Raw genomic sequence first — 25,881 nt, 5'->3', positions numbered from 1 at the left:
TGAAAAATTATGTTCAACTAATATTTCAAAGTCACAAATCTTTTCATGTTTCCATAATATTTTATTTGTTATTGATTTATAATTTTGAACAAATAAAAACATAAGCAAAGCGTTTAATTATTAATTATTTGTTATATTTTATGCAGATTTGATTAATATTACCTTTCTAGATTTTTACCAACGAAAAAAAAAAAAGTTGGTAAATAGATGACACTCTGCTGTACATTAAGTGTCTAAATGGTCGCTATTATGGATGGTATTAAATTTGAATTCAATGGACAGTGATATAATATTAGAACGATTTTGAGCCGAGACGGTATGTCAGTCTAGGATATTTTATAATGTTATTATTAAATTAAATTATCATTGATGCAAGAAAAATATTGAATTTTTTTTTATAAACTTATGTAAAATTGGGCTTTTTTTGGACCAAATACAACAAAATGATTAAAATCGTTCTTCTTTGTGTTAATATGTAATTTAGTCTAAATTTGAACTTAAAAAACCTATAGAAAAAGCTGTGTTTATGTTTGTTTTTAGAATTTTTGGTTACAGAATTAACTACTTATCTAGAATCTTTTTAAATGTTCAATCCTGAGCTATAAAGTTGAATATTTAATACATTTTGAACTAAAAAATCATTTTCCAATTTTCAATTTGATAAATTTTGCCGAAATTTAAACTTCGAACACTCACAAATATTTAATTTGACTTTCAGTCAGAATTTTTGATTTGATAAAGGTATACAAACTCATAAGGAATCAAGTATTAAATTTTTAAATCTTGGATATGAAAATCTGTCTTTTAATAATTTGCAAAATTTTCGTGATTTTTACGTATTTTGTCGAAATTTGAAATTCAGACGCTCACAAAAATTATTAAGGACTTAAGCTCAATTTTTTTTTAATTTCCATTAACTTAATGTATGAGGAACCTTGTATTAATTTTAATCGAACATTTCATAAGCCTATAAATAGTTCAACATGAGTCCAAATGTTTTGAAAATTTCATGGTGTATAGAAAATGCTACACAAACATTCAGTGAAAATTTTATGTATACATGGTCACTGTTTTTAGAGTTACAGTAAAAACCAAAATCGACTTTTTCGAAAACTTTTTTTACCTAAATGATCCCGTTTTTCTTAATTTTTTTTTTTTGTCCTTCTTGTCATTTTTGAAAACTATCGGGAATTATAAATTGTAAACCCTCGAATGCACTATCTAGATTCACTTTCCTACCAGAAAATTTGCTGTCGAAGAAAATCGAAGCACTCTTGCTGCCTCAAACCGTGATGACAAACACACACAAAAAAAAACATCATCATAAAATTATTGTAAAATCAATACGTTCATCTTTCCGCTCAGAATCTAAAATAGACCAATAATTTTTAGGTTGGTCCAGATGGGTTGAAATTCTCAAATATGATTTTTCAGACTTCAATGATTGTTTACGTATACACTTTTGGTGTATAAACACATGTCTTACCTTATGTTTGTTTTGTACGAACTCTGTAACTCACTTTTCCGGTAGATTTGTCGCTTGACAATGTAAGCATAAGTATATTTGAATATAAAATATAAATACTAATATTATTTATTTAGGGAAACTAAATTATACAACTTAATTTATGCTCAACGTATATTGTAAATAAAATGTAAATATAATTTAAGCCAATGGCCTTAGATGCCAATATTATTTAGATCAATAATAAAATTACTATTATAATAATTAATGTAGCTACTAAATATTAGCTGATGCGAAATGTGAAAAAAACTAAGTTAGTCGAAGATTCTAGGCTAAAACAGCTGTATGTAATTACGTTTTTTCATAAAAATTATAAAAATCTATAGGGCGATATTTTATTGAAAAATTGTATTTAACTGAAACTTTTTGTATCTATACTAATTATTAGGTATACGATTATACGAATAGTAACACACGAATATATGTAGTATTGTTTTTCTCTGCTCTATTTTAAATCGTTTTATAAATAGGTTAAAATAATCTATCAAATGTCGTTGCATTTTTTTCTATGATATTTCCGTGGGTTAATAGCTAGATGTATAATACGAGGCATAACAATATCGTTGAATTTGTGTTGCAAACAACATTTACACGGAAAATGTTAATGTAAGTTTGTTTTCATAAATAACTCGGCACAACAGCTCACAATATACGTGACTGTATTCTTTATTAAAACAGATTTTATAAGTAACTTTTAAATATTTAAACCTCCACAGTGTTTAAGTTTTTCATTTCAACGATTCCGCTGAAAAATGATTAATGGACAGTGTTTTTTTCTCCATAATCCATCAACGTTCATTTCAATAATTGTACATCATAAATTTGGTCATGAATACACGAATCGTTTTATATTGTTAATATTCTTTCTCACCCACAATGTTGAATAATAATAATGTGTATTTAAGAAACAATCAATGAATATACATGTATAATATATATTTATATATATGCACATATACCTGTAGATATAATTATATGGTTTAAGATGATTTCATATTATACTGTGTAGATGTGTTTTTTTTTGTTTACACAAAATATGAAACATTTTTAAAAAAAATTTTTAAGTAAATGACGTGCAGTTTATTGTAATAAATAGTAAATACTCGATAAAATAAATAATATTAAAATACATAGGTACTACCTACCGCGTTACCGTAAAATATATTTTAAAATGTTCCGAGGAGTTTATCTTCCTTGTGCGATTCCATTTGATTGCTCAACTTCTCGTTTTATAACAGTATTTTAGCAGGTGTAAAAATGCATTATCAAACTATAAAGTTGACCGGGCTACTTCAATATTGTTATTGTTGATAGCTATTTTAAGGATGTACAGAACCAATACGTAAATGGAGTTCAAACGATTATAGGACTTTAATATATTATAATGTTATGTATTACAATACATTTACAAAATATATATACCTATTTATACCTATATGGTGTAATATGTGCTTACCTAAAGTGTTTTCAGATGTAAAAATCAAAAATTGTTATGACTTTGACTTACACTTTACACATTTAGTCTCCAATCGATGTTACAGTAATATCGTGTACTGGGTTGTTTTTTCTATTTTTTTAAGCGTCGAGTTCGTACATCTTAAGTAGCTGTTGCTTATACGTTTTAAGTGTCTCTGTAAATTGATTTTAAATAAATACAGTATACATAGTAATACAGAATAAGAATATGGTAATATTACTGTTTTTTTTTTTTTTTTGAGATCTGAATGATTTAATAACTTGTATTATAGATATTTATACTTTACGCGATTACGTAAGATAGGTTTTTATTTTGACTTAAAAATCAAATATTTTGAGAACATTTTCATCAATTCATTGCTATAATTAGAATATTTTTAATGCAATTATTATATTAGTTATATGATTTAAAGATTTGTTTTATGATTTCAGTTGAATTATTTTAAACTCGCCTACCTATAATTATACTTTGTTTACCTGTGTCAAACTTTTTATTCTGTATTCATAAATCATAATGCATTAATACCTAGGTATATAGTATATACACATTATTTTAATTTATCTTTATACAATCGAAGCGTAAATAACATAAATATGACTGTTTTACACATATCGAGCCTGTTCTGTTTATTTATTTTTTAACTATGAAACATCTGCAACTATTTTATATACCAATTAAAAACATAAATAAAATATTTAATGCATTATCATTACAGTTTTATCACGAACAATTTTTCATACTTGGAATGATCATATGGGTGTATTAAAACAGTGGATCCAGAATACATATATATTTATATTTTAGAATTTTTAAGCATAAACAATATTTTAACAGCCATCAAATATTTCATGTACCTATCTATATATAGATTCTGTTTTTCATCTTAAGTATCAATTTTAATTTTTGAAAAAGTCAACGTTTTATAGGTACTACTGCATAAAATGGTGGTTGATTATTATAACAATCATAAAACTAAAGTACCTACCTACTTAAATTTTCACTTAAATGAAACACATTCGCTACAATGACAATTACATTAATATATATATATATATTTAAATTTTGAAGACATTTGCAAACAAATTATTTGTAAGTGAAACTGACTTTAATAATATATATATAATTTATATTTATTTATAACTTTTTATTATGATTCGCCATAAATTGACTGCAATTCTTCAACGGAAATATAACCGTCGCGGTTGACATCGATCAGCTTTTCGATAATATTCTTGTATATTTTGTTCTTCAATATTTTTTCCATAGACACATCCATCGGTGTACTGTGGACAAGTGTTATTAATGTTATTATATTATTTTATATTTCGTTTACGTACATGTCTTGTTATTTTACTGAATAAAACACATATCAAATTGATTATCATTATTGATGATAGTATACGGGTTACTAGAAACATATGACGTATTTCAATGTAAAATAAATAATAATTATATCCTCTATAGATACACACTAATACACTACATACATTTCTGAAACAACTTTACACGTAATATATTTATTCAATACAGAATAAAGAAATAATACAGGGTTATTCAAAATGATTCATCCCATTTAAAATGACTATATAATGGTTACTAATCGACTTTATCTTATCAAATTATATACCAATTAATAGAGGATATTCTCAAGTTTTAAAATGCCATTAATTCATTATTTTAAAATAATCGCGTACGGCGATAAGTTAGTTTCCCCAAATTTGTTGACCGGACACCACAAAGCATTTTGCGAGTAGCGTTTTTCGAAGCGTGAATCGACAATAACTGTGAAACGCGATTTTCGCCGTCATTACGGGATCGATGCACACACTACTCGGAGTATACGTCGATGGTACTACAAGCAGTTTGAAGAAACATTGTGTTTGGGCAAAGGAAAAAGCACAGGCCGACCTAGTGTATCCGATGATTAAGTGGAACGACTAGATGTTATTCGTATAACCAAAGGAGTTTACACAGAACATTGATGGGTACAGTTAATTAAACTTGACATATTTTTCTTTTATCTAATGTATACCATATTGTTCAAAACCTAAAAAATAAAACTATATGAGCATCTGAAATCGAATGAATCATTTTGAATGACCCTGTATTACATTTTTAGACTAGGTAAATACTATGTGATATCAATTTAATACATTATTATTCTTAAATATTTCTTAATTTTGTATTATCTACATTAAATTTTTAATTTTTCAAGTTTTTCGTTCACGGAAATTAAAAATAATATTAATTTTTAGAAATAAATTAAAATTATTGCTTTTGCCAACACATGTGTGTTAGGTATATTGTATTGTATTGCTTTTTTTGTTTAATTTATAAAAACGATAAAAATATTCGTCATTAACTGGCGTCAACAATAAACTCCAAGATATAGTGTGCACTATTGTCATTGCTACGTGTAAAATATTTTAAAATAATTGACTTCATTCAAACATAATATAGTGTCCCGCATAGCCACATAGGTCACACATCTCGGGAAGTATTTTCCCAAGCGTGATATCACTCCGTTTCCTCGGCGTAACTCACTTGTTGTACAACTACAGTGGTTGGTGTACTGCAGTTTGACGTCAAACAAGAAACAGACAGCTGATATCTATATGACCCCTGGGGCGTGTTACGCCGGTAACCGGGAATTTTTATGCACTCGGAATGATTCATTTTAATTCGGGCGAAAACCGTGCGGATTTAAATCTCCGAATAAATAAAATAGTAAAAAAAAAAAAAAACACTATTCGCAGATGGAACGTGTTCTATGCAGCCGTTATATAGTTGTTCCGGTGTGTGTGGGACTGTACAGTCTATATTTTAGATTGTACCACATAGTCCATTATTCTCGACCAATAGATACGCCGCTGCAGTGGGTTTCGCCGTTTTTTTCTTTCCCCTTTTATATTAAATAATATTTCGGACCGGACATATCAGGAATACTATACATGCTGTATATACTCTCGCCTCGCACTTCCATTTTCCTCGGCAAACTTTCATCTAGACCTTTACAAACAGCCCGAGATCCGATAACTACACGAACCAAAAAAATAAATACGCCAGTAGAAAATGTTATTCTTTATTTTCCATTCGTTAAAATATTGACACGCAGCAGTGGGATTTTCTAGTTATTTCTTTGCATTATATGAAAATAACGGAGTATATTGGAATGTATACACCGGAAGTGTTTTCTAAGCGTATAGATACTAGATTACTATATATGTCATTGCAGTTAACATGTCAGGATAAAAAATAGAAACCACAATAATAATAATTATTATGATATAGTTTGTATCGCTAATAATAATATTATATTATTTAGGGTCACTCGGCTGGGCATATTTTTGTGTGCAATCAAGACGTATAGGTCCAGTTGCAGTGTAATACGAAATTATTAAGTATTTATAAGTTTGTCGAGAATAATAACAATTAATACAAATGTGTGAAATGTATTTACTACTCGTATTTACACTCCTATTATCTGGACAGTCAGTTTTATGTTACAAAAATAACTAAACTAATATTATATCACACATTGTATATTTAACTGGCAGGAAATTAAATATTGTGTATTAATACCTATTAGTTAAAAAACATTTTTTTAAATAGTTATGACTACTTAAGGATTTATAAAACAATATTATATTTTGAACAAATCGACAACACTGTTTTTCAATTAAACATTCCAACATACTTTTCAATAAACTTTGGTATTTTTACATTTTTTTATTAATAACTGTAATTATTGTTTATTTGTTTTATTATAAATATTTACCAGGATATGACAGTAATATTATTTACAATATTGGCTTTTGGTTATTTTCTGTTTTTAAATGTTAATTAATATTTTAGTTTCTATTTTTTATGAAAAATAATTGTGCACTTTTAATGGGTAATTTTCTGTGTTCTAAATTTTCAACTTTATAAAAGACGAGTGAAGAGAAAGAAATGTTATTTTTATCTCGTTATGACTTATGACTAAATGTTTACTAAGACACTAACGTCACAACTTATAATCAAACCTTTAAACTTTAAGTTAACAAAAACAATCTCTTATTTATTCACTATTGGATATGAGTATAAATTAAAATGAACCAAGAAAAAAATTTTAATCAGTTAAAAATAAAAAACTTGCTTTATAATAAATACAATACTATAATATGAGGTATCATAACTATTAAAAAGATAAGTGTATTATGTAAAGAAAATTACCGATAAAATAATCTCGTATTAATATTCTAACGATTATTATTTTGAAGTAACCTTTATGTCTTAGAATTTAAAAAATCTGCAGGATTTAATTTCCTTATTTTTTAAGATTGATTGCAAGAATCAAGTTATTTCAAAAATTGAAACAAAAATTAAAATAAAATGTTGTATAATATTATAATATATGTATTTACTATTTGGCAATATTGTCAAATGTTGACAATGATCACATAATAACGCAAACCTAAACGAATAAGTAGAAAATAAACAATTTCTGATTCGCAAAATTAATTAATAATGTTTTATACAATTATATTACAACAGGGTAGATAGTAAGTTTAGATAACTATAATATTCTATATTTGAGTCGTCGATCATTTGGATTTATCACTGTCGGGTATACGGTTCAATTATCATAAAATATTATTTATTTTAATTCCAAAATATAATTGGTTTTAATGAACCCTATTACTTAAATAATTTTAATTTATAATATTAATATAATATTCAATTTTATAAAGTTAATTATTTCTCGTTCAATAATGTAAACAGTTAGATAGATAATAATATTTATTCAAGTATTCTAATACACCATGGTACTATCGAAATATAAATGTACAAATATATATTATATATTGATTATTATCATGCTGTTAATTTAAAGATCTTTGAACTCCTTTCAATAATCTTAGATTTAACTAAAATAACGAAGAAATTATAGTATCTTTCATTTGGAGAGTATTTTCGTTTAAGACTTCTCATCGAGAAAAAAAGTGTTAAAAACGCTCTATATCTCAACTGTTGGGTTAATAAAGAACATGAAATACCTTCAGGATATCAACTGTAGAGTTAGATTTATTGGGAAATCAGTTCATGTATTTGGTGCATTTTTCGTACGATTGTATTTATGGTTCAAAACAAATAAATTGCACAAAGATAGCAGGGTACTATACCTATAAGCGTATATAAAAGGAAATGAAAATAAAATATAATATAATATTACTAATTCCTTATTGATTAATTCAAACACATTTAAAAATAATATAATTTTTATTATATATAAAAGTCAAATTTGAATGCTTTAACTATCAAGTATATGGTATATCATGTACGTTTCAATTGCAATTATTCTAAATCTTCCAGAAGATGTTAAGACTAAGAATAATCGTTCAAATGTCATGTCACCACAAACATAGAGAGACCCTATAAGAGGAGTTCTGTGATGAAATCCACTACTTTTGCCACTCACAAATGTATAATACGGACGACGACACAGTCGTGGTTTTGTTAAGCTACTAATTTTCATATCCTCACAAACTAAACGCACTTGAAGAAAACTTACTTTTGATTGTAGCTTTCTTCTTTGTTTTCCATAAATAAGTCCATTGGCACTAAATTCATGTAATGGTCTGTTCGTTTACCGAACCCTCTAGCTGTAGATAAGTCCATATTTTTGAAACCTCTTATAGTTCTCCCTTTGTCTCTGATTTTATGTTTAAATTCGTTATCTTCAAACGCCGGGTATGAGTTGACAACGGCTAATATCAAAAATGTGATCTCTATAACCAACAGTCGGACCATTATATTGTTGTTGACTGCCATGGCTCGAAAAAATCCACCTGAAACATATCAATGGATACTTTGTGTACTGACAAAATTAATTTTTGTAGTTGCTTTTTATTATAGGCATTACGATGTAGGTACAAAACTGATTTTTGAACCACCATAATATTATAATTTTGGTTAACCGTCGTTTGTGTCAAAAAAATCAGTGTTAGCCCTGCACGAGAATAATCATATTAATTTATTATGGCAATTGCTGCAGACACAGAGCATTTATATACTCCAGTTCCGTAGCAGCTAAGTGCGCCCCCCCCCTAAAATTTATTTTATGAACAATAGTGTCATTGGGTAACAGGTGTTGAGTTACTCTGGTTCTACAAAACTAGAGAACAAAATTAAATGCTCGAAAAAAAATTCTGGTTACGGCACTGAGAATGCAATAAAACAGGGCGATTCACCAAGAATTTGTTCTCATTTGAAAAACAGAAGTTTGTATCTCCACAAAACACTCCTTAAGAAGTGCAAAAAAATCTCAAGCGTTTGAAAATATAGTCTCAAAGTATATTTGAAAATTAAAAATATTAGATTTCGAATTACTGCATTATTGAAGAAAAAAAAGAGGGCGAGCATGCTCGGTGGGTCACCCTGTGCATGGATTGCTTTCGGTCAGAATTGACGGGTATTTATACGAACTTAGTAATCACCTAACATGGAGATGCTCTGTTAGACATTAGTCAATGTAATAATATTATTATACTCGTGTGTACAGGAAATCGGTTATTATTACAGCTGCGAAATCACAGAGATTCCGAAAAACCTGCGTGCAGTTTAGATTAAGATTTGCTGTTTTTGAGCAACATCAGGGTCGACCCTGCGACGTCGTATTTTATTACACGTTCCCATAACTCAGATACACGTTCGTTTTAAAAGAAATAAAATTGTTGTTTGACTTGTGCTAAATGTAATCCGCATATAGCGCGCAGTGACTATTGTGTACAAAGTTTTGAATAATAGTAGGCTGACGGAATCCCGCCGAGCAAACTAACTTTATGCGTTTACAGTTTTAAACGATGTTTTTCCGCTATTTTATTATATTATATTTTATAAATCTATGACCTTTGGCATATTTTTTGATAGCTTCTGCGCACGTATGTCGCACGTGCGTATATATATATATTAGTATGTTTATAAACTTTCTATAAACTCTTATATTACCGGAAAAGTCCATATAGTTTGTAGTTCAACGTTTTTAAGACGAGATTGAGTTTCCCTGGCGCAATACAATATACAACTCACTTGAAAGAACGAACGTACGTATATAATAGGTATACGTAATGAATATGTTGTATAGGTACTTTTATACTCACATACTGTGTATCCCACAATGTAACTTTTTTTTAACAGATTATTAAATATATAGGTTGTATAGAGTTTCTAGATCTTATGACTAGGTGTACAAATTCAAAATAATATACATATACAAACGATAAAGCCAATTTTATTAATACGTCTAAACTTTCATCGACACAAATTAATTTGATTGCCTGATATAATATGATTTCATAGCATACATTATAGGATGAATTATGGTTAGTAAACAAAAGCGGCGAATTATGGGAAAAAAAAATAAGTTCTGTTTACTATTAATATTAAATTTAATTAAAACTCGTAACACAAACATGAAGTAACTATGTACAGTCTACAGTCAAAAGGGCTATATATATTTGCTGTATGTATATTAGAGTAGTATTTATATTAAAATCGAATCGATGGATAATATCAAGAAGTGTTGATAGTGGAATGGCTATATTATATTATGTAGCACACAAGATTTCAATCCAAGTACCATTTTGAAAGCATCATTCTACGTCACAAACTACGCTCCACACTCTGACCGTAAAATACCATATGTCTCTGAACTGGCCAATACTCACGACAAACGTTTCAACAGTCACTTTAGCTCACCATAAAAATCCTTTAATCTCCGATCTATCATCTGTCACTATCCCGGGTAACCCAATTTCAAGACTTAAAACAGCGGTGTCATGACCTGCTAGCCTAACTAACTAATTTTATCTTGTCGTAGTACCTCCACTGGGAGGCCTCTACAGTCTGTCCAATCTGTAATTCGATTTTATTTTTATTAGTTATTCCATCAGTTATTTTTATTGTTCTTTTTTAAAATATAAAATCTTAACAAAACGTTTTGAAATTAAATATAATATTAACTGATTACAATATATATTTTATCTCAGTAAAACAAACATCTATGCATGTTTTCATTAATTTCTAATTTCAAATCCTATACTCACTCGTTTGAAAATTATTATTATTATTGTATTGGATTGTATTATTGTATTATTGTTTTAATCTATTCAATATGTGTAGTATTTCAAATGATCAAATTCAGAATTAGTATCATTCTGAAGTTTATTTTTCATGTATACCTATTTAGTCCAGTTTTAAAATCATTACGGTTTTCAAATTATGAGACATGTAAGAAAATGAAACATTTATTTTTTGGTGGAATATAATACGTTGTCGTGTATATTATTAATGCGAAACAAAAATAATATACGGTGATATTATATATTCTGTCCTTCTCTATAAGCTTTTTACATTTTTTAAAAAGAAAAAACTTGAAAATACAGTAAAACTTAATTAGTTTTATGGTGAAAATTTCATAAAATAATAAATAAACCTTTTAAAAATAATTTATTACTCAACTTAAATATAAATGAAATATTAACTTTTTGGATCAAATGCATGATCAACATTTTTACAAAATTAAAACAAATATCCAGCCAATTTACATAATTTGTTTTATGAGTGTAATAAGTGCATAGATAACACCTATATCTATATAAGTGGAGTGATAAATAAATTAAACACTCACGTGTTGTATATTTTATGTATAAAATAGGGTAGGTAGCAGGCAGAAACAAATATATCGTCCAAGAACCAAACGATGATCGCTCATCACTCAGTCTTTTAGAACATATCGGAAGGTGAAATTTTGGGTTCGACGAAATGTATACCAAAAACTCGACCACTTGACAGATAAATATCATAGAGTATTAGCATAGAAAAGTGTTCGGAACGTCCATTTTATGACTAAGCTATCGTTGACGAAGAGACTTTACAAGAAAATGTTTTTTCTTTTGAAATTAATGTGATTTAAACACTTGGACATTTAATTAATATAAAGTTTTTAAACTATCCACAAAAATGATCGAAAACCGATTTCACCTATCACAATATTATATTAATAAATAAAATACTCTGCTCACAAAAGTAAAGCCCTATACAATAACTAAATTTGTACAACGAAATTTCGACTTTTTTTCTACTACGGTCTAATTTAACTTTTTAATTTTAAATATAATATGTGGTATTGAATTAACTACGACTCTTTTAAAATACGAATGAAAACTTTTTTTTAGTTGAAAGCAATTAGCATTTAATTAACACTGTTTTTAATTTTTATAATGATTCAAACAATAAGTGAAAAAATTACATTTATTATTTTAGAAGTTTGAACAAAACCATATTATCTGATGAATAACTTCTGTAAAAAACAACTTAATTGAATACTGATTTAAGTAAACCTGTTTTAGGTTACGTTAATTTTGATAACGAATTTGAATAACCATTCATGATTTATGATAATTCATAATTTATGATAATTCCTAATTTATCATAATTCACGATTTGACGATTTATACAAATATTTAACTACTGCCTACGTTCTTTATTATGAATTGTCAAACACTTTTTAATAATAATAATAGAACATTATTTCAGAAATATTTAAATACATTGGGAATTTTTTTAACACAATACTGCCTGACTCAACCTCTAAGTAAACTTGTTTTTTTGGTTGGGTGAGACTTAATAATAAGACTATATAAGATATATAATAGAAAAATTGATAGTAGGTATTGTGTCAAAAAATGAAAAACAAACAATATGTTCATACATTTTATCTTACCTAATTAAATATATATTATTCAATACAATTATAGAACTGATTTGAGTTTTTAATATGCTTCTTAAATTTAGTTAAATAATCAATATTAATATTTTTATCACACAACAAATTAGAAACAATATTTAAAGGGGACATCATACCAAATAATTTATTACATGCAGAGGGATTTATAGTGCTTTTTTTTTGTTTAGTATTAAAATTGTGCATTGGCTTACAATTTAAAATTCAACAATCAATTATTTTTTTAATGAACACTATTTGCAGAGCCTAATCTTGTGAGATGTTATATACTCATTATTATTGTATTCCCACTCGAGATTGTATGTGTTATGTGTATCATAGTAAATCACATATTATATTTTTTTTAGTTTGATATTATTGAGTGATACAAATACTAAATTGTAATAATGAAAATCTAACGAAATAATTAAACGTTCACTTTGGTAAACTTAGGCAGGTTGTAATTATGACGCCATTTAAATAATTTTTATAAAATTTTATATAGGTTTTGTGTATTTCTAAGGTTATGAATTATGAATGTACTATACGTCTGTTCCAAAGATATAATTTTTTATAACCTTGATAAAATAAAAATATTAAATAAGACGTGTGTGTACTGTTTAGTACTCATAAATGCTGTAGTACATCTCATCGAAAAATATTCAATATTATTCATAATAATAACAATAATATAGTTTTATCTTCTTATTACTTCTGTAGGTACATCGAGTTTAAAGAATAGAAATTACTAGTTAAGAAATCGTAAAGTGATAATGAAATAACTAAAAATGTAAAAAAAAATTTGATCATCCAATTTAAACAATATTGTTGCATGTCAACCAGTTGTTCTATTTTAATTTCAAATGTCAGAAATATGAATACTTGATGTAAGTTTTGATATAGTTACAAATTATACTTGTTTAACAAACTCTTGTATTTTAACAGTAATTATGAGACTAGGTGGTTCTCGAATTTGAATATTCGAGAAACGAGGGTCCGTCTATAGAAGCTCGGAACTCCTTCTTTCTGTATTCTACAATGCGTGTACGTTAGTAGGTATATTAAGTGAGGCCTGTCTAAAATGACCATACCAAAACATTAAGTATAATGAGTTGTAAGCTCCGGTTTCTATGTCTTGAACCTACTCTAATGTGTTTGTTTTGAAAACTTTCATATTATTGTTATTATGTATCACCATATAAGTTCCTTTCTGTATTAATTGTTATTTTGTGCAGAATCCGAAACATATTATTACTACAATATTACAAATTACCTGGTATTTTAATATTTTAGGCAACGATATATTGAGATCGATAGATTGAAAAAGTATTTTTACATTTTGTCGATTGAGAAACAATTTAATTGCTTATACTATGATAAAAGCTGTATTCTTATTAGTATTCAGTGCCTTCGCAATAATTACATTTAAAGTATTTACCTTCCTTTTGTTATTTTCAATACTTTTTTTACGATGATATGATGCTTGTATGTTACAAATTATAATAGTATGTTTATCCACTATAATATATTCAGTGATAAGTGTAGAAATCGTAGAAATTTAATATATTGCAAATAATATTTGTTATAAAAATCTACGAACATTTATACCGTCTCGGCCGTCTTATTTATTATGTTATATTATACAATATAAATATAATACGAGGTAAGCGGATGTATTGTAACAATATAAAACATTATTGTTAGGTACATTATTATATTTTATAGAAATTAAACAGGGATATTTTCCAACCATGCTCAGACTGTTTTTTTTTCAATAATGGGTGGTTATTTAAAATCGAATTTTTGGAATTTCTTAATACCTAAAAATTATAACTAAATACAAAGATGCATTTAAGCGTCTACCTTATCTTACTTATAACAATGTATTTATAAAAAAATGAGTTGGTAAGTATACGTGAAAATAATATTAATTTTATACCCATATACGGAGAATATGGCGATGGGAGTATATGGCGAAGGGACTAAGGGAGGGTAAAAATATAGAATAATGATAGATTATTATTTGTTTTAAATAGCAATTTTTCTTTTTAAATTCTGTAGGTTCCCGACACACCACTACCACACCGCTCGAGAAGTGAGAATCATATTATACAATTTAATCATAAATATTGTTATGTGTAAATAGATCACCTGCTGAAAATATGTACAGTGGACAAAAATAGACTGATATATTATCCACATACCTACTACTTTATTCGTTTTTAAAATAATCATAATATTAGTATGTACAGGTACTGAGAAAATTTGTGTGGGGGCCAGGTCCCATATAATGTGAATGATTTGTACTTTATTCTTGTTTTTATTTTTTATTGTAATAATGTGTTATTTGAGAACTAAAGAGTAAGAAACAAAAGTATTTTTTTTTTTATTAATTTTCTAACGAAGGAAAAAAATTATTTGTTTTACGTTTTTCGAAAATATGGCGTAGGTACTTTAAAACATTATTTACCAATACATCGCTGGTTAAAGGCCAACTTTTTCTACTGTTAGAAATCGTTTATGATGACACCGGTTGTATTGACATATCAGCTTTTACAACCTTAAAGTAAAGGACAGGATAAATTCATAAATAAATTTTACATGTTAAATTTTATCGGTATAGTAATGACCATTGGTTATTACTTATCATGACCAATTTTCCTTCGTCCCTTGAACATCATTACACACGATTTCAACTGTGCATATATTATTATTTAAATACTTTGTAGTAAAGTTAATAACAATATTATATAAATGTAAATCAGGTATATCAATATCTTTTAAATGTTGTGTAGACGAAGTATATACTTACATCTGTTTATTATCATCATATTTTACAGATGAAGTGTCGGAGTCGTGGACCAAGGTTTCATTATACACAAAAATATTGATTATAATTCATATTTTCTTGACAATATTCGTTATCAAATCACAACCCACGTGTATTTAATAAGCCGTTTGGGTTACTTCAGGGCTGACATCTTTCTCTGTTACTTTTTACACTATTTATTAACAGGGTAAAAAAGTCATTCGCAACAGTCAATCCTTATTATTTGCTGACTTAAGGTTAAAGCTGTTATGGAAATCCGCTCAATAATTCACTGTCACCTAGGTACTTCAAAGTAATTTAAACGCATTAGATGCTTGGTCTGTTAATCTTGGTTTAGATTTTGACGTCACTAAATGTCATTATTAAGTCTTTTTATGGAAATCGGACTCACTTGGAATTTATAAATACTTGCTGCGTGGACGTTGGACCTGTCTTGTTATTGAAGTTATACGATGTTGGAGTTGCACGATTATATGATAGTTATTTGAATTGTCTTACCCATATGGATGCGTCAAGCTGTAAAACTTTGAAAGCACTCAATTTTTTTAAACGCATGCGCAATGAATGTGAGTTAGTATATAGCTCCAATAAGAGCATTTCATTTTTAATTATTTATGAACCAGTATCAAATAGGTTATGTTTAAAGTCTTCAGGTTAGGCCAATCTTCGTCGACCAAACCCAAGACCAGAAACGCGTCAATGGTTTTCAATAATTTTGCAGGTTTTTGCCAGACTCGAATCGGCGACCTGACAACTCTGAGTAGGTCCGTTAATTCTTTTGCAATTAGCTGGTTTCATCGATTGACTTAATGACCGTAAGTACTCGTTTCATTCGCTAACAGAAACCATCACAGTCCTCGTGTGGATGAGCACAATAATGCGTAACAATCCATAGCAATTTATCGTGCCAAATGTAAACAGATATTCACTAAAATTATTATTATTATCTAATAGGTTTGAAATTGTTCAACAGTTTGATAATTTAAATGTATATCTCGGCATATCCTGGGACGGAACAGAAAACATCAAATACACGCTCGCATATTATCGTATATTTGAGATGTCAAGACGAACTAGGTCAAAACATATTTTTAAAGTTTGTTTTTCGTCGAACTTGAATTGCACGCAAGTAGGTGGCATACACATCACATCGTTTACCGAAAGTATGCACACATAATAGGTAGGTGCGTAATGCGTATATTAACTTGTGTACAACTCCATCTCATCAAAACGTGTGTTCTCGTGTTACTCGAGCGACAGAGTTATTATGAAAAATAAAAATGATAAAATCGTCCGAAGATGCCATTCTATTGTCGTTTGTTGCGAATTCCGACTTCGAAATGTACAGTCAAACAGTGTCGAAATGTACAATGGTCTTTTATTTTCCTCTCCGTCTCCATCATTTTTCTCTCTCTTTCTCTCTCTGTCGTCATGGCGCTATATGTTTGGTGTTTTCTTTCGGGCATTTAGATGTACCATTTTATTTTTTATTTGAGTAGTTCTTCGCATATCTTAGTAGAAAAATGTTACCTATTTTTTTATTTCGATCGTGATTGAGTTGTCTGTGTGCATCACAAACGATAGCTATTATTAAATATAGCAATATATCATGTTTACCGACTACCGAGACTGCAAAATCCTGCGAGAATGCACATTTTACTAATGTAACTAAATGTACTAATTTTACAGACGTCACGGGTTACCATTGTCGGACAGTGTCGTAGAATAGTTCGTACTGTTGGTGAAATTTTCAAGTTTTTATAGTTATATACGTATACTAACATTTGTGAATAGCAAAAAAAAAACGATTCCATCGAAACTATTATTGTGTAGAATCTACACTGTAGATAATATCATAGTTCCCATTTTTCTGAAACTTTTTTAGTTTTTTTCCGATTACTTTGATATGTTATTATTTATTATTGTATGTTATTGATAAAAAAAACACACATGTAATTACAAAACCAATACATCCATCGCTCCGCTCAGAATCTAAAACGTATTTACACCCATCACCCGTTAGTTTTTATAGATATAGGTAGGTATGTGTGATATGTATTGTTTTTATTGTACATTTTTCCGGTAAATGGCACTTTGACCTTTTTAACTGGAAAGCCAACTTGGGTCAAAGATTTATCAATCGATTGCCTACATTAAAAACTATTCTTCTTGGTATACCAGATATAATGCTTACTGCAAAACAAAAAAAAATCAGAAAGATGAGCGACCCACATTTCAGGTTTACCATTGTTATAACATAACAATACCATAGGTATGTAATATTATGCACTATACGATTTATCAGAACAGAACGTCAACTTCAAAAATGAATTACTATCATAATTTAGTAATAACGATGATAACCAAAAACATCAAACAAAATAGTAATAAAAATTATAGTCTAAGTCAGGGATTACCAAATTTAGGCCTACGGATGAACTTTATCTGGCCCTAATCTGCTGACAGTAAATTAATTTTTGAAAATGTTTTGTATTAAAAGAAATTTTCATTAAATTTTGTTTTATTTTTTTATTTTTACTTTACATTTTTTGGATAAGCATGAACATTAAATTATGATTTATGAGGTGCCCTGAAAACTTCTTAAATTCTTAAACTAGCTCTCCAACTTCCATCAATATTTAAAAAAATTGTATTACGTTTCTGTTCGTTGTCTACTATAGTTTTTGTTATATTATGATTAGGATGCCTCCAAATAAAATATTTTTTTCAATACAATACTGAGAAATTAACACATTGATAATTAAACGAAAGGCATGGATTTTATGTTGATTAGGAATTCAAACATCAGTAGTCAAATATTAAATTATCTAAATTTGATGAAACAGAAACAGGCACCTACCTTACGTTAACTATATGATAAATAATGATCATATTGTAATCAATATATCTAAATTGAAATCAGAAATTTCTGAAAATATATTTTGTTTTAGTAAAAAAGCTAAGATAAAAATTATAAATGATAAAAGTATAATATCTTGGTAATAACTACTTCATAAAATACTTTCGGAATATAATATTAAGAGTCGAAAAATATTGAATTATATTATTTAATTATTCTGTTGATTAAATTTGTATCATATTAATGCATTTATATCTGTGGTTGTTACATTATTCTTATTCTCAGCTCACCAAACTCACGTGGGTAGGTAATTTTTTTTGAATGAAAAAAACTACAGTTGACTGTGCAATAATTGCTTTCTATATAACCTACTCTCATTCATATCCATCATATTCTACACTCTATAATACACATATTCTACAACTGAAAATTACAACGAACATAGGTAAGATTACAAAATAAATAAAATAATAAGTTTTAGGTAAAACATATTACAAAACCACTATATTTATAATTATATGCGAACGAAAGAGTAGTTGGCTTAACGTCAAGTAAAGTAATTTTGAATGATTCTAGAGTAGCTAAAAAATATATTATATTACGTACTTATAAGAATGTTGTCGGTAACGTGTAACTCTAATTGTTTGTCCGACGAAGTCTTTCAGTTTGAAACCGTATGCTAGTATATTATTTAATAATACAAATTATTGCATACGTTTATGATATGATAATATATTAGCATAATAAATGATAACCATTGTACTAAAAATTTGTATTAAAAATGTACATAACTATATATAAGTCATACATACCTATATGGTTAGCTGATGTTTGATTATTTCAGTAATGGTCGGCGGATGTAAGGTTATAAAAAATAATAAATAATAGCAGATGCACAGAATAACATTTTGAAATATTAATAATTAAATATATAGTTAAAAAAAAATTATTTATAAAAGCTCGTATTTAAAGTTTGTATAGTGACCAAGCAGTTGTCGACCAACCTCCGCCGGAGTACACTCTTCCCCAGCTAATAAAGACAATGAAAATAACCATAAACAATTAACTACTTTTATTTATCAAAATACTCATACAAATATTACTTCAAATAATGTAAAATAAATATTTGTCGAAATAATGATTGTCTTACGTTAAAAGACTCACGCTGCATAGGTATAACATCGAAATGACACATGATAATAATATGTGTTTGAAATATTATATTTTATCGAGAATATGATGAGATTTATACCCTCGGAAAAATAATGTATCCAGGTAGACGGTACTCAATAAACTCAAATGGATGTTATGATACAAATATTGACAAAATATTAACACATGTCACTCTAGAAAATTTAATTTAATATAATACTTATTATTATAATGCATATAAAAATATATATTTATGGATAGTTTAATATTTATGATGATTGTTAGGTACTCGGTATACAATTGTTCTGACTTATAAAAAAAAAAAAACGTTATTATATTTTACCTTTTTAATGATATTTATTTTTCATTACTTACATTTAATAATATATTAATCATTTTTGTTTCAACAAAAATTAAGTTTTATCTATAGGTACTATAGAATATATATAGGTAAGTACGTTGTATTGATACCTAACTTAGAAAGCCCTAAAAATTTAAATATTAAAAAACTTTTAATTTATTACTCATTATTAAAACTTGTAAAAATACTTGGGTAGGTAATTTTAGTAGTTTAGTTCTTAATGTATTAGAATATTAAAAATGTTATCATTGAATATATCTGAGAATTTTTAATAAAAAAATATATTATGTTTGAGTTGGTATATCCAAATATACTTATAAAATTATTTTTATCTGTGCATTTCTAATTAGATCCCATTATAACAAGTGAAGTCGATAAAATTATATTTTTACAGCTTTAAACTTATTTCATTTATATAATATAACATAGAAATTAGTTGTGATAAACATGTAAATATATAACATTATTATTTAATAAATGAAAGAAAAAAATTAGTATCAAGTTAATGTTTAGCTCGACGTTAATGAATGAAAAATACAATAAATACTGTTTACGCCCCAAAGACCCACCTGTAGAACGCATTCGGTTAAAAACTTGAATAAAAATAATAAAAATAAAGCTTGTACACATCTTCCAAAAGTCCAGTTTGTAATCTATTTTCGTTATTAAATACATTCAAATATATTTCATGTTTAGAATGTTGACTATTAACTGTTTAGCAATAGGTACTATATGGCTCACTATAGTCTCCTCAAATGCACTATTATCGGTAAAAGTATAAATTATAAATAGGTAGCCTGCATTTCAATGCTTTACATCTTTTGAGTATTTATTCATTTTACAGGCTAGGTTTAAAAATCCGCAGCTGTTAAATTTTGGCTGAAAATGATTGTATTCGTAATTATTTTGAAACGAATTCATTATTTTACTTACGCAGACAGTACTGTACTTATTAAACTCAGATTGCTTTTTAATTTATAACACATATTTATACATATATTTATAACAGTCATCTTTAAATTCAGCCGAATTATAATACTCTTAGAGAAACAATAATTCATTACGGAAAAGAAGCAAGTTACAATATTGTCCTCAAAAAGTTGATGTCAACAAATCTAAGTTCTCAGCAATAATTCTGGTACCTACAATAAAGTTGGTTTTGAAATAGATAATGCTCCGTATTATGTTTGTTTTACTAATGCATTTAGTGTATATAATTTTCGTCGTTATATCGTAATGAAAAATAATAATATTTTACAATTCACCCGTTACGAATAAATCGATTATAATATTATATTGTTATAGTTTATAAAAATCAAAATGACAAAATACCTAGATAAAAATCAAAGCAAATAGTTTAACTAAATTAATACAATAACAGCTATCTAACAATATTATATCATAATTTTTTGTCAATACACATTTTTAAAAAGATAAAAAATATGTTTTACATTATGTCCTTAAAATATAAAACGTCCAATCGTAAAATATTTAAATTAAAACGGAATGATTTCATAACTGACGTTTAAACATTGAACTGAAATATAATCCAATATATAACCGTAAAAAGGTAATTTATTATAAACAATAGGTATATTGAAATTACATAGTAATCAAAATATACAATGTAGGTACCTATTAACAAAATTAGTTATAGTTAAGTAGGTAGTAGGTACGTACCGAAGTTTTCCAAAATATATTTGATAATAGATAAATCTATATAATGGATAAGTACTAACTGGAAACTTTAAATTAATAATATCATGTTTAGTGAAATATACACTGTTCATAACATAATCGGATTAAATACTTTTCGATAAGTAACAAAATCTATTTTATGGACTTCATACCTCGGTATTGTTTTATGAGTTTTAATTAGCAAAGCCAAATGTTTATTTCTATATACCTTACCTATGCGTGTACATTATTGTAATACAATAGGCTACTTATAGAGTATAAAATAATCTGTCATTGTAAATCTAAATATCAGTTTAAAATATATATTCTACATCTTATTTTAATTATAACGTTTGTTTGATTAGTTATTTTATAATAGCAGTATATAAATATAGAATATATCAATGATTTTATAATGTGCCTACTGCTTAATTCATAAATAAAAAAAAATCGCATTTGAATCATCAACGTAATTTTATGGTTTTACGGTAGTTAACAGATTTGATTTGTTCATACAATTTATTTCTTATATTAATTTATAAATTATTCTTACTGACGTAATTTTGCAAAACGTATTTTTCGTTAATTTTTCGTTAAGTTCACAGTGACAAACTATTTTTTTACTGCAAAAAAAAAAAATATATCTTGTCTATTTTTTTCAGTAAGTATACTATTTAAGTGGTACTAGAACATTTCTCAGTATAAGTATATAATCTTGTACCACGAATACATAAAATATTTACTTAAACTTATTTCAACCACATCAAAGGTGTAAAAAAAAATTAAGTTTTCATTTTAATATAGATCAATAGAATAAAACACTTATAAAAACATACCTGTACAAAACTCGGCTGCGTAAAAAATGTTAAATATTTACGTATGTGGGATTGCAGTGATTTACAACTTCAATTCCTCACGTGAAAAACTCCTTTAGATCCAGTTTAAACTCTTTATATTATGTGACTGTTCAAATTATCGCTCGACTTCAAAAAGTGTAAATTATAGTTTCTTATCCACACGAGACCCTCCAAACAATGAAAATACATAATAACTCTACTGCACCATAATATTATATTGTACAACAATCTACTTGTCAATTACAAATTCATTTTTATTTTTGTGAAGTTGTATATGAGCGTAATATAAAAAAAATCTCTTTAAACTCACTGAAAACGAGAACTTCTTTTAGCAGAAAAAAACCACATGGAAAAATATTTATAGGTATACAAATTAACAATATACACATTGGCCGAAATCTGAATATGTTAATATGAACGCCTCGAAACATTGCTCATCAGTTTGAATTATTATATACTAGGAGCAATTTATTTTTTATTTTTTTAATTCGATTTTAATTCTCCGGCTGTGATGGCAGATGTATATAGGTGTGGTCGAATAAGTATATACAATAACTATACAGTTTCGGTCCCAAATCGCAAACATTTAATCGGCTAAAAAAATACGAAAGTCCACAGACGGCTTTAATTCGCGAACGGCCGGTATCTAGTATTTTTAAATATTTTTTTCGTATTTTCGCGTCGCATATACTATTATACGCTATACGCGGCGAGGGATCCACGTTTGGCCTTCCTATGTATGATTGATCTTCGGGTAGGAAACTAAAAAGTAATATTCCCACAGATACGCTTCTAATATATATTATTATATAAATTCTATATTATAGAAAATCAGAAAAAAAATACTGTATCTACATATTCCAATCTACCTGTGTTGCACCATATTGAACTAATGAGTATAAAATATTATATGATGCACTTATAATGTACCCGGTACCGACTTGATAAAAAAATTACGTACAATTTAATTTTCTATAGATTTTAACAGAACGGTTGTGTTCGTTTTTTTTTTCGAACGACTGTCGTAAGCTGTATTCACTAAATCGTGTCCACGTAGAACTCGATGCGGGAGCACGCGCCATACAATACGACGAACACGACCAACCAAATCGACACGAAAACCGCATCACGCTTTTTTTTTTTAATACAACAATTATATCACACGCATATCGGAACGGCTGCCGAAATCGGTGGGAAAAATCACCGAAATCGGCGGAGACGTCAAGTGCAAAATACCTAGTGCGTACCTATACCCACATATTTCAGTGTACAACGACCGCGGCAGTATACGTGTCGCGTACGAAACCACCCCGATACACTCTACAATATAAAAATGTCTGTGAAGCACTCATACAATGTTACGATATTATTATACTGTCGTTTATAGGTATCGTGCATATAAGACTTACCGGTCTCGGACTTTGGGCCTCGGGTGCGCGTGTCTCACGTTGGTGCGGCGGACGGGACGACCAAGCAGAATGACGCCGCCGACAAAGACGCAGCGCAATATGTACCGGAAAAAGCGCGTCAAACCGCGTCGTACACGGCGTCCCGTAAAATACGCCCCCTGACAACACTCGCGTTCTACGCGATTTTCTTCGCCGCGCAACCTGTTGGTGTGCCGTCGTAGCGGGCGCGTGCGTCCTCGGAATGACGGGTAAACGACGACGACAACGACGACGACGATATTATTATAATATTACGCCGAAACGATCATAATATCATCATTGTTATAGTCTATTAATCGTGCGGTGTTATACAGCCGGTATACGAGTGGTACGGCCGCGGTACTTTTTTTTTCTCCGCGACTATACTATTAAAACGAGTACCCCCTCGCAAATTGTCTCCGTGCTGTGTGGATGGCTAACCCCCACGCCGCCGCCACCGCCACCGAACCAAATTCATAAAAGTACCTACGTAAATTATAAACCAGTCTACCGTTGAACACCCACCACCGGCCCCACCCCCGTTTTAGCCATTTTAGCCCCCTTTTGGCGCGATGAATAGCTATTCGCGCCGCCACCACGTCCGTACGAGGGGAACAGCCCAAAACGTTGTCGTCAACCGTCGAGCGTCGTCCCGGACGAAATGCGTTTTTCAACATTTTGATTTGCGCTGACTATATTATAATACTATGCGTAGGAGGTACTTATTGAGTACAAAAAAAATAAAAAATTCCGGAACAATAATGTACGACTTGCGCAGTATGTATATCGCTGTGATTATTTTTGGATTTTTTTTTTCAAAACGATATTACTCCATTATTATTATTGTTGTTAATCATTCATACTGCACGTATACAATATTATAATCATTATTAATCGTATACGGTGCGTTACTGTGCATTACTACGTATTCTCTACAAAATTTCGTGTTTTATACGATCAACGCGTATGAAATTGGTCTATAATGTCGAAATGGGTTCTTGTGTATTTAATATTTATGAGCGTTTACAGACACTTCGGTAACCTTTCAGAATTGCTACAGGTGGCGAAACACGATTTAGAGAGGTGTCTCGTCTTCGCAGCCAATCTCATACTTCTTGACTTTAAATATATTGTTTAATACTTGAAACACATTATGTATACGTACAATTTTTTTCTTATATCTTCGTCATAGTTTCGATCCGGTGCAAATCGCTCGAGAGGCATACGGACCGAAATTATTACAGCTTACAGAGTAATTTACGGGAAGTCTGAATTTTCTTTGACAATATTATTGTACTGATTTATAATCAATTCACTTACAGTACGACTCGATTTTTCCAAAAATTTATAATTATTTTAACTGTGTTATTGACTGAATAGAAGACCACGCGACACTCCAAGTTCATTAATTTGTATATTTTTTTTGTTATAAATATAATTCATTCATTCATGTTCTCAAATCCGCAGGAAATATCTTGGGAAATACGAGAAAATTTTAGAATATAATAGGTACGCTTATATTTTTAAGGTCATATAGTTTATTTAATCTATGATTATCAGTACCTATATTAATTGTTCATACAGTAAAGTAAATTAAATTAGTTTAAAAATCCGTTATATTTTTTAAGATATTATCTGGTTCAAGCTTTGAAAGAACCACCCTCCGTTTGCGTAAACACAAATAGTAATTTATATGATATTGTATTCTGATGGGATTAAACGTTTCGTGTTGTACACAAAACAATATATTAATATGATATAAATTATAAACATGTGTCCTCAGCGGGTAAACAATTATAGTAATTGGTTTGCCGAAAATCCCAACGATATATTATTATATTATTATCGAACGACAAAAAATACCTAGCGAAAACTTATTGTTAACTCATAGCAATCATCGTATTTAATTAGTCCACGACATTCGATTACGATAATTAGTTTTCCGCTAA

General features: G+C 28.4%; 1 protein-coding gene across 1 annotated transcript; it reads right to left on the bottom strand.

The window, feature by feature from the left end:
• Nucleotides 1-3,777: 3,777 nt before the first annotated feature.
• On the bottom strand, nucleotides 3,778-24,048 carry LOC111034554. Its single transcript, XM_022315829.1, has 3 exons — nucleotides 23,915-24,048; nucleotides 8,557-8,833; nucleotides 3,778-4,285 (listed from the first exon to the last, which is right to left on the bottom strand). The coding sequence occupies exons 2-3, from the start codon at nucleotides 8,814-8,816 to the stop codon at nucleotides 4,150-4,152; spliced, it is 396 nt and encodes a 131-aa protein (XP_022171521.1). The 5' UTR covers nucleotides 8,817-8,833; nucleotides 23,915-24,048; the 3' UTR covers nucleotides 3,778-4,149.
• Nucleotides 24,049-25,881: the final 1,833 nt, after the last annotated feature.

Source organism: Myzus persicae, unplaced genomic scaffold, assembly GCF_001856785.1.
Source record: "Myzus persicae strain clone G006 unplaced genomic scaffold, MPER_G0061.0, whole genome shotgun sequence".
NCBI classification, from domain to species: Eukaryota; Metazoa; Arthropoda; class Insecta; order Hemiptera; family Aphididae; genus Myzus; species Myzus persicae.
This window is presented reverse-complemented; position numbering and strand designations above follow the sequence as displayed.

Bases quoted from the DNA above. Each gene is read 5' to 3' on its own strand.
- LOC111034554 (XM_022315829.1), bottom strand. From the start codon at position 8,816: ATGGCAGTCAACAACAATATAATGGTCCGACTGTTGGTTATAGAGATC. The intron at 4,286-8,556 runs GTAAGTTTTCTT...ACTTGTCCACAG, and splicing joins GAAGAAAGCTACAATCAAAA to TACACCGATGGATGTGTCTA.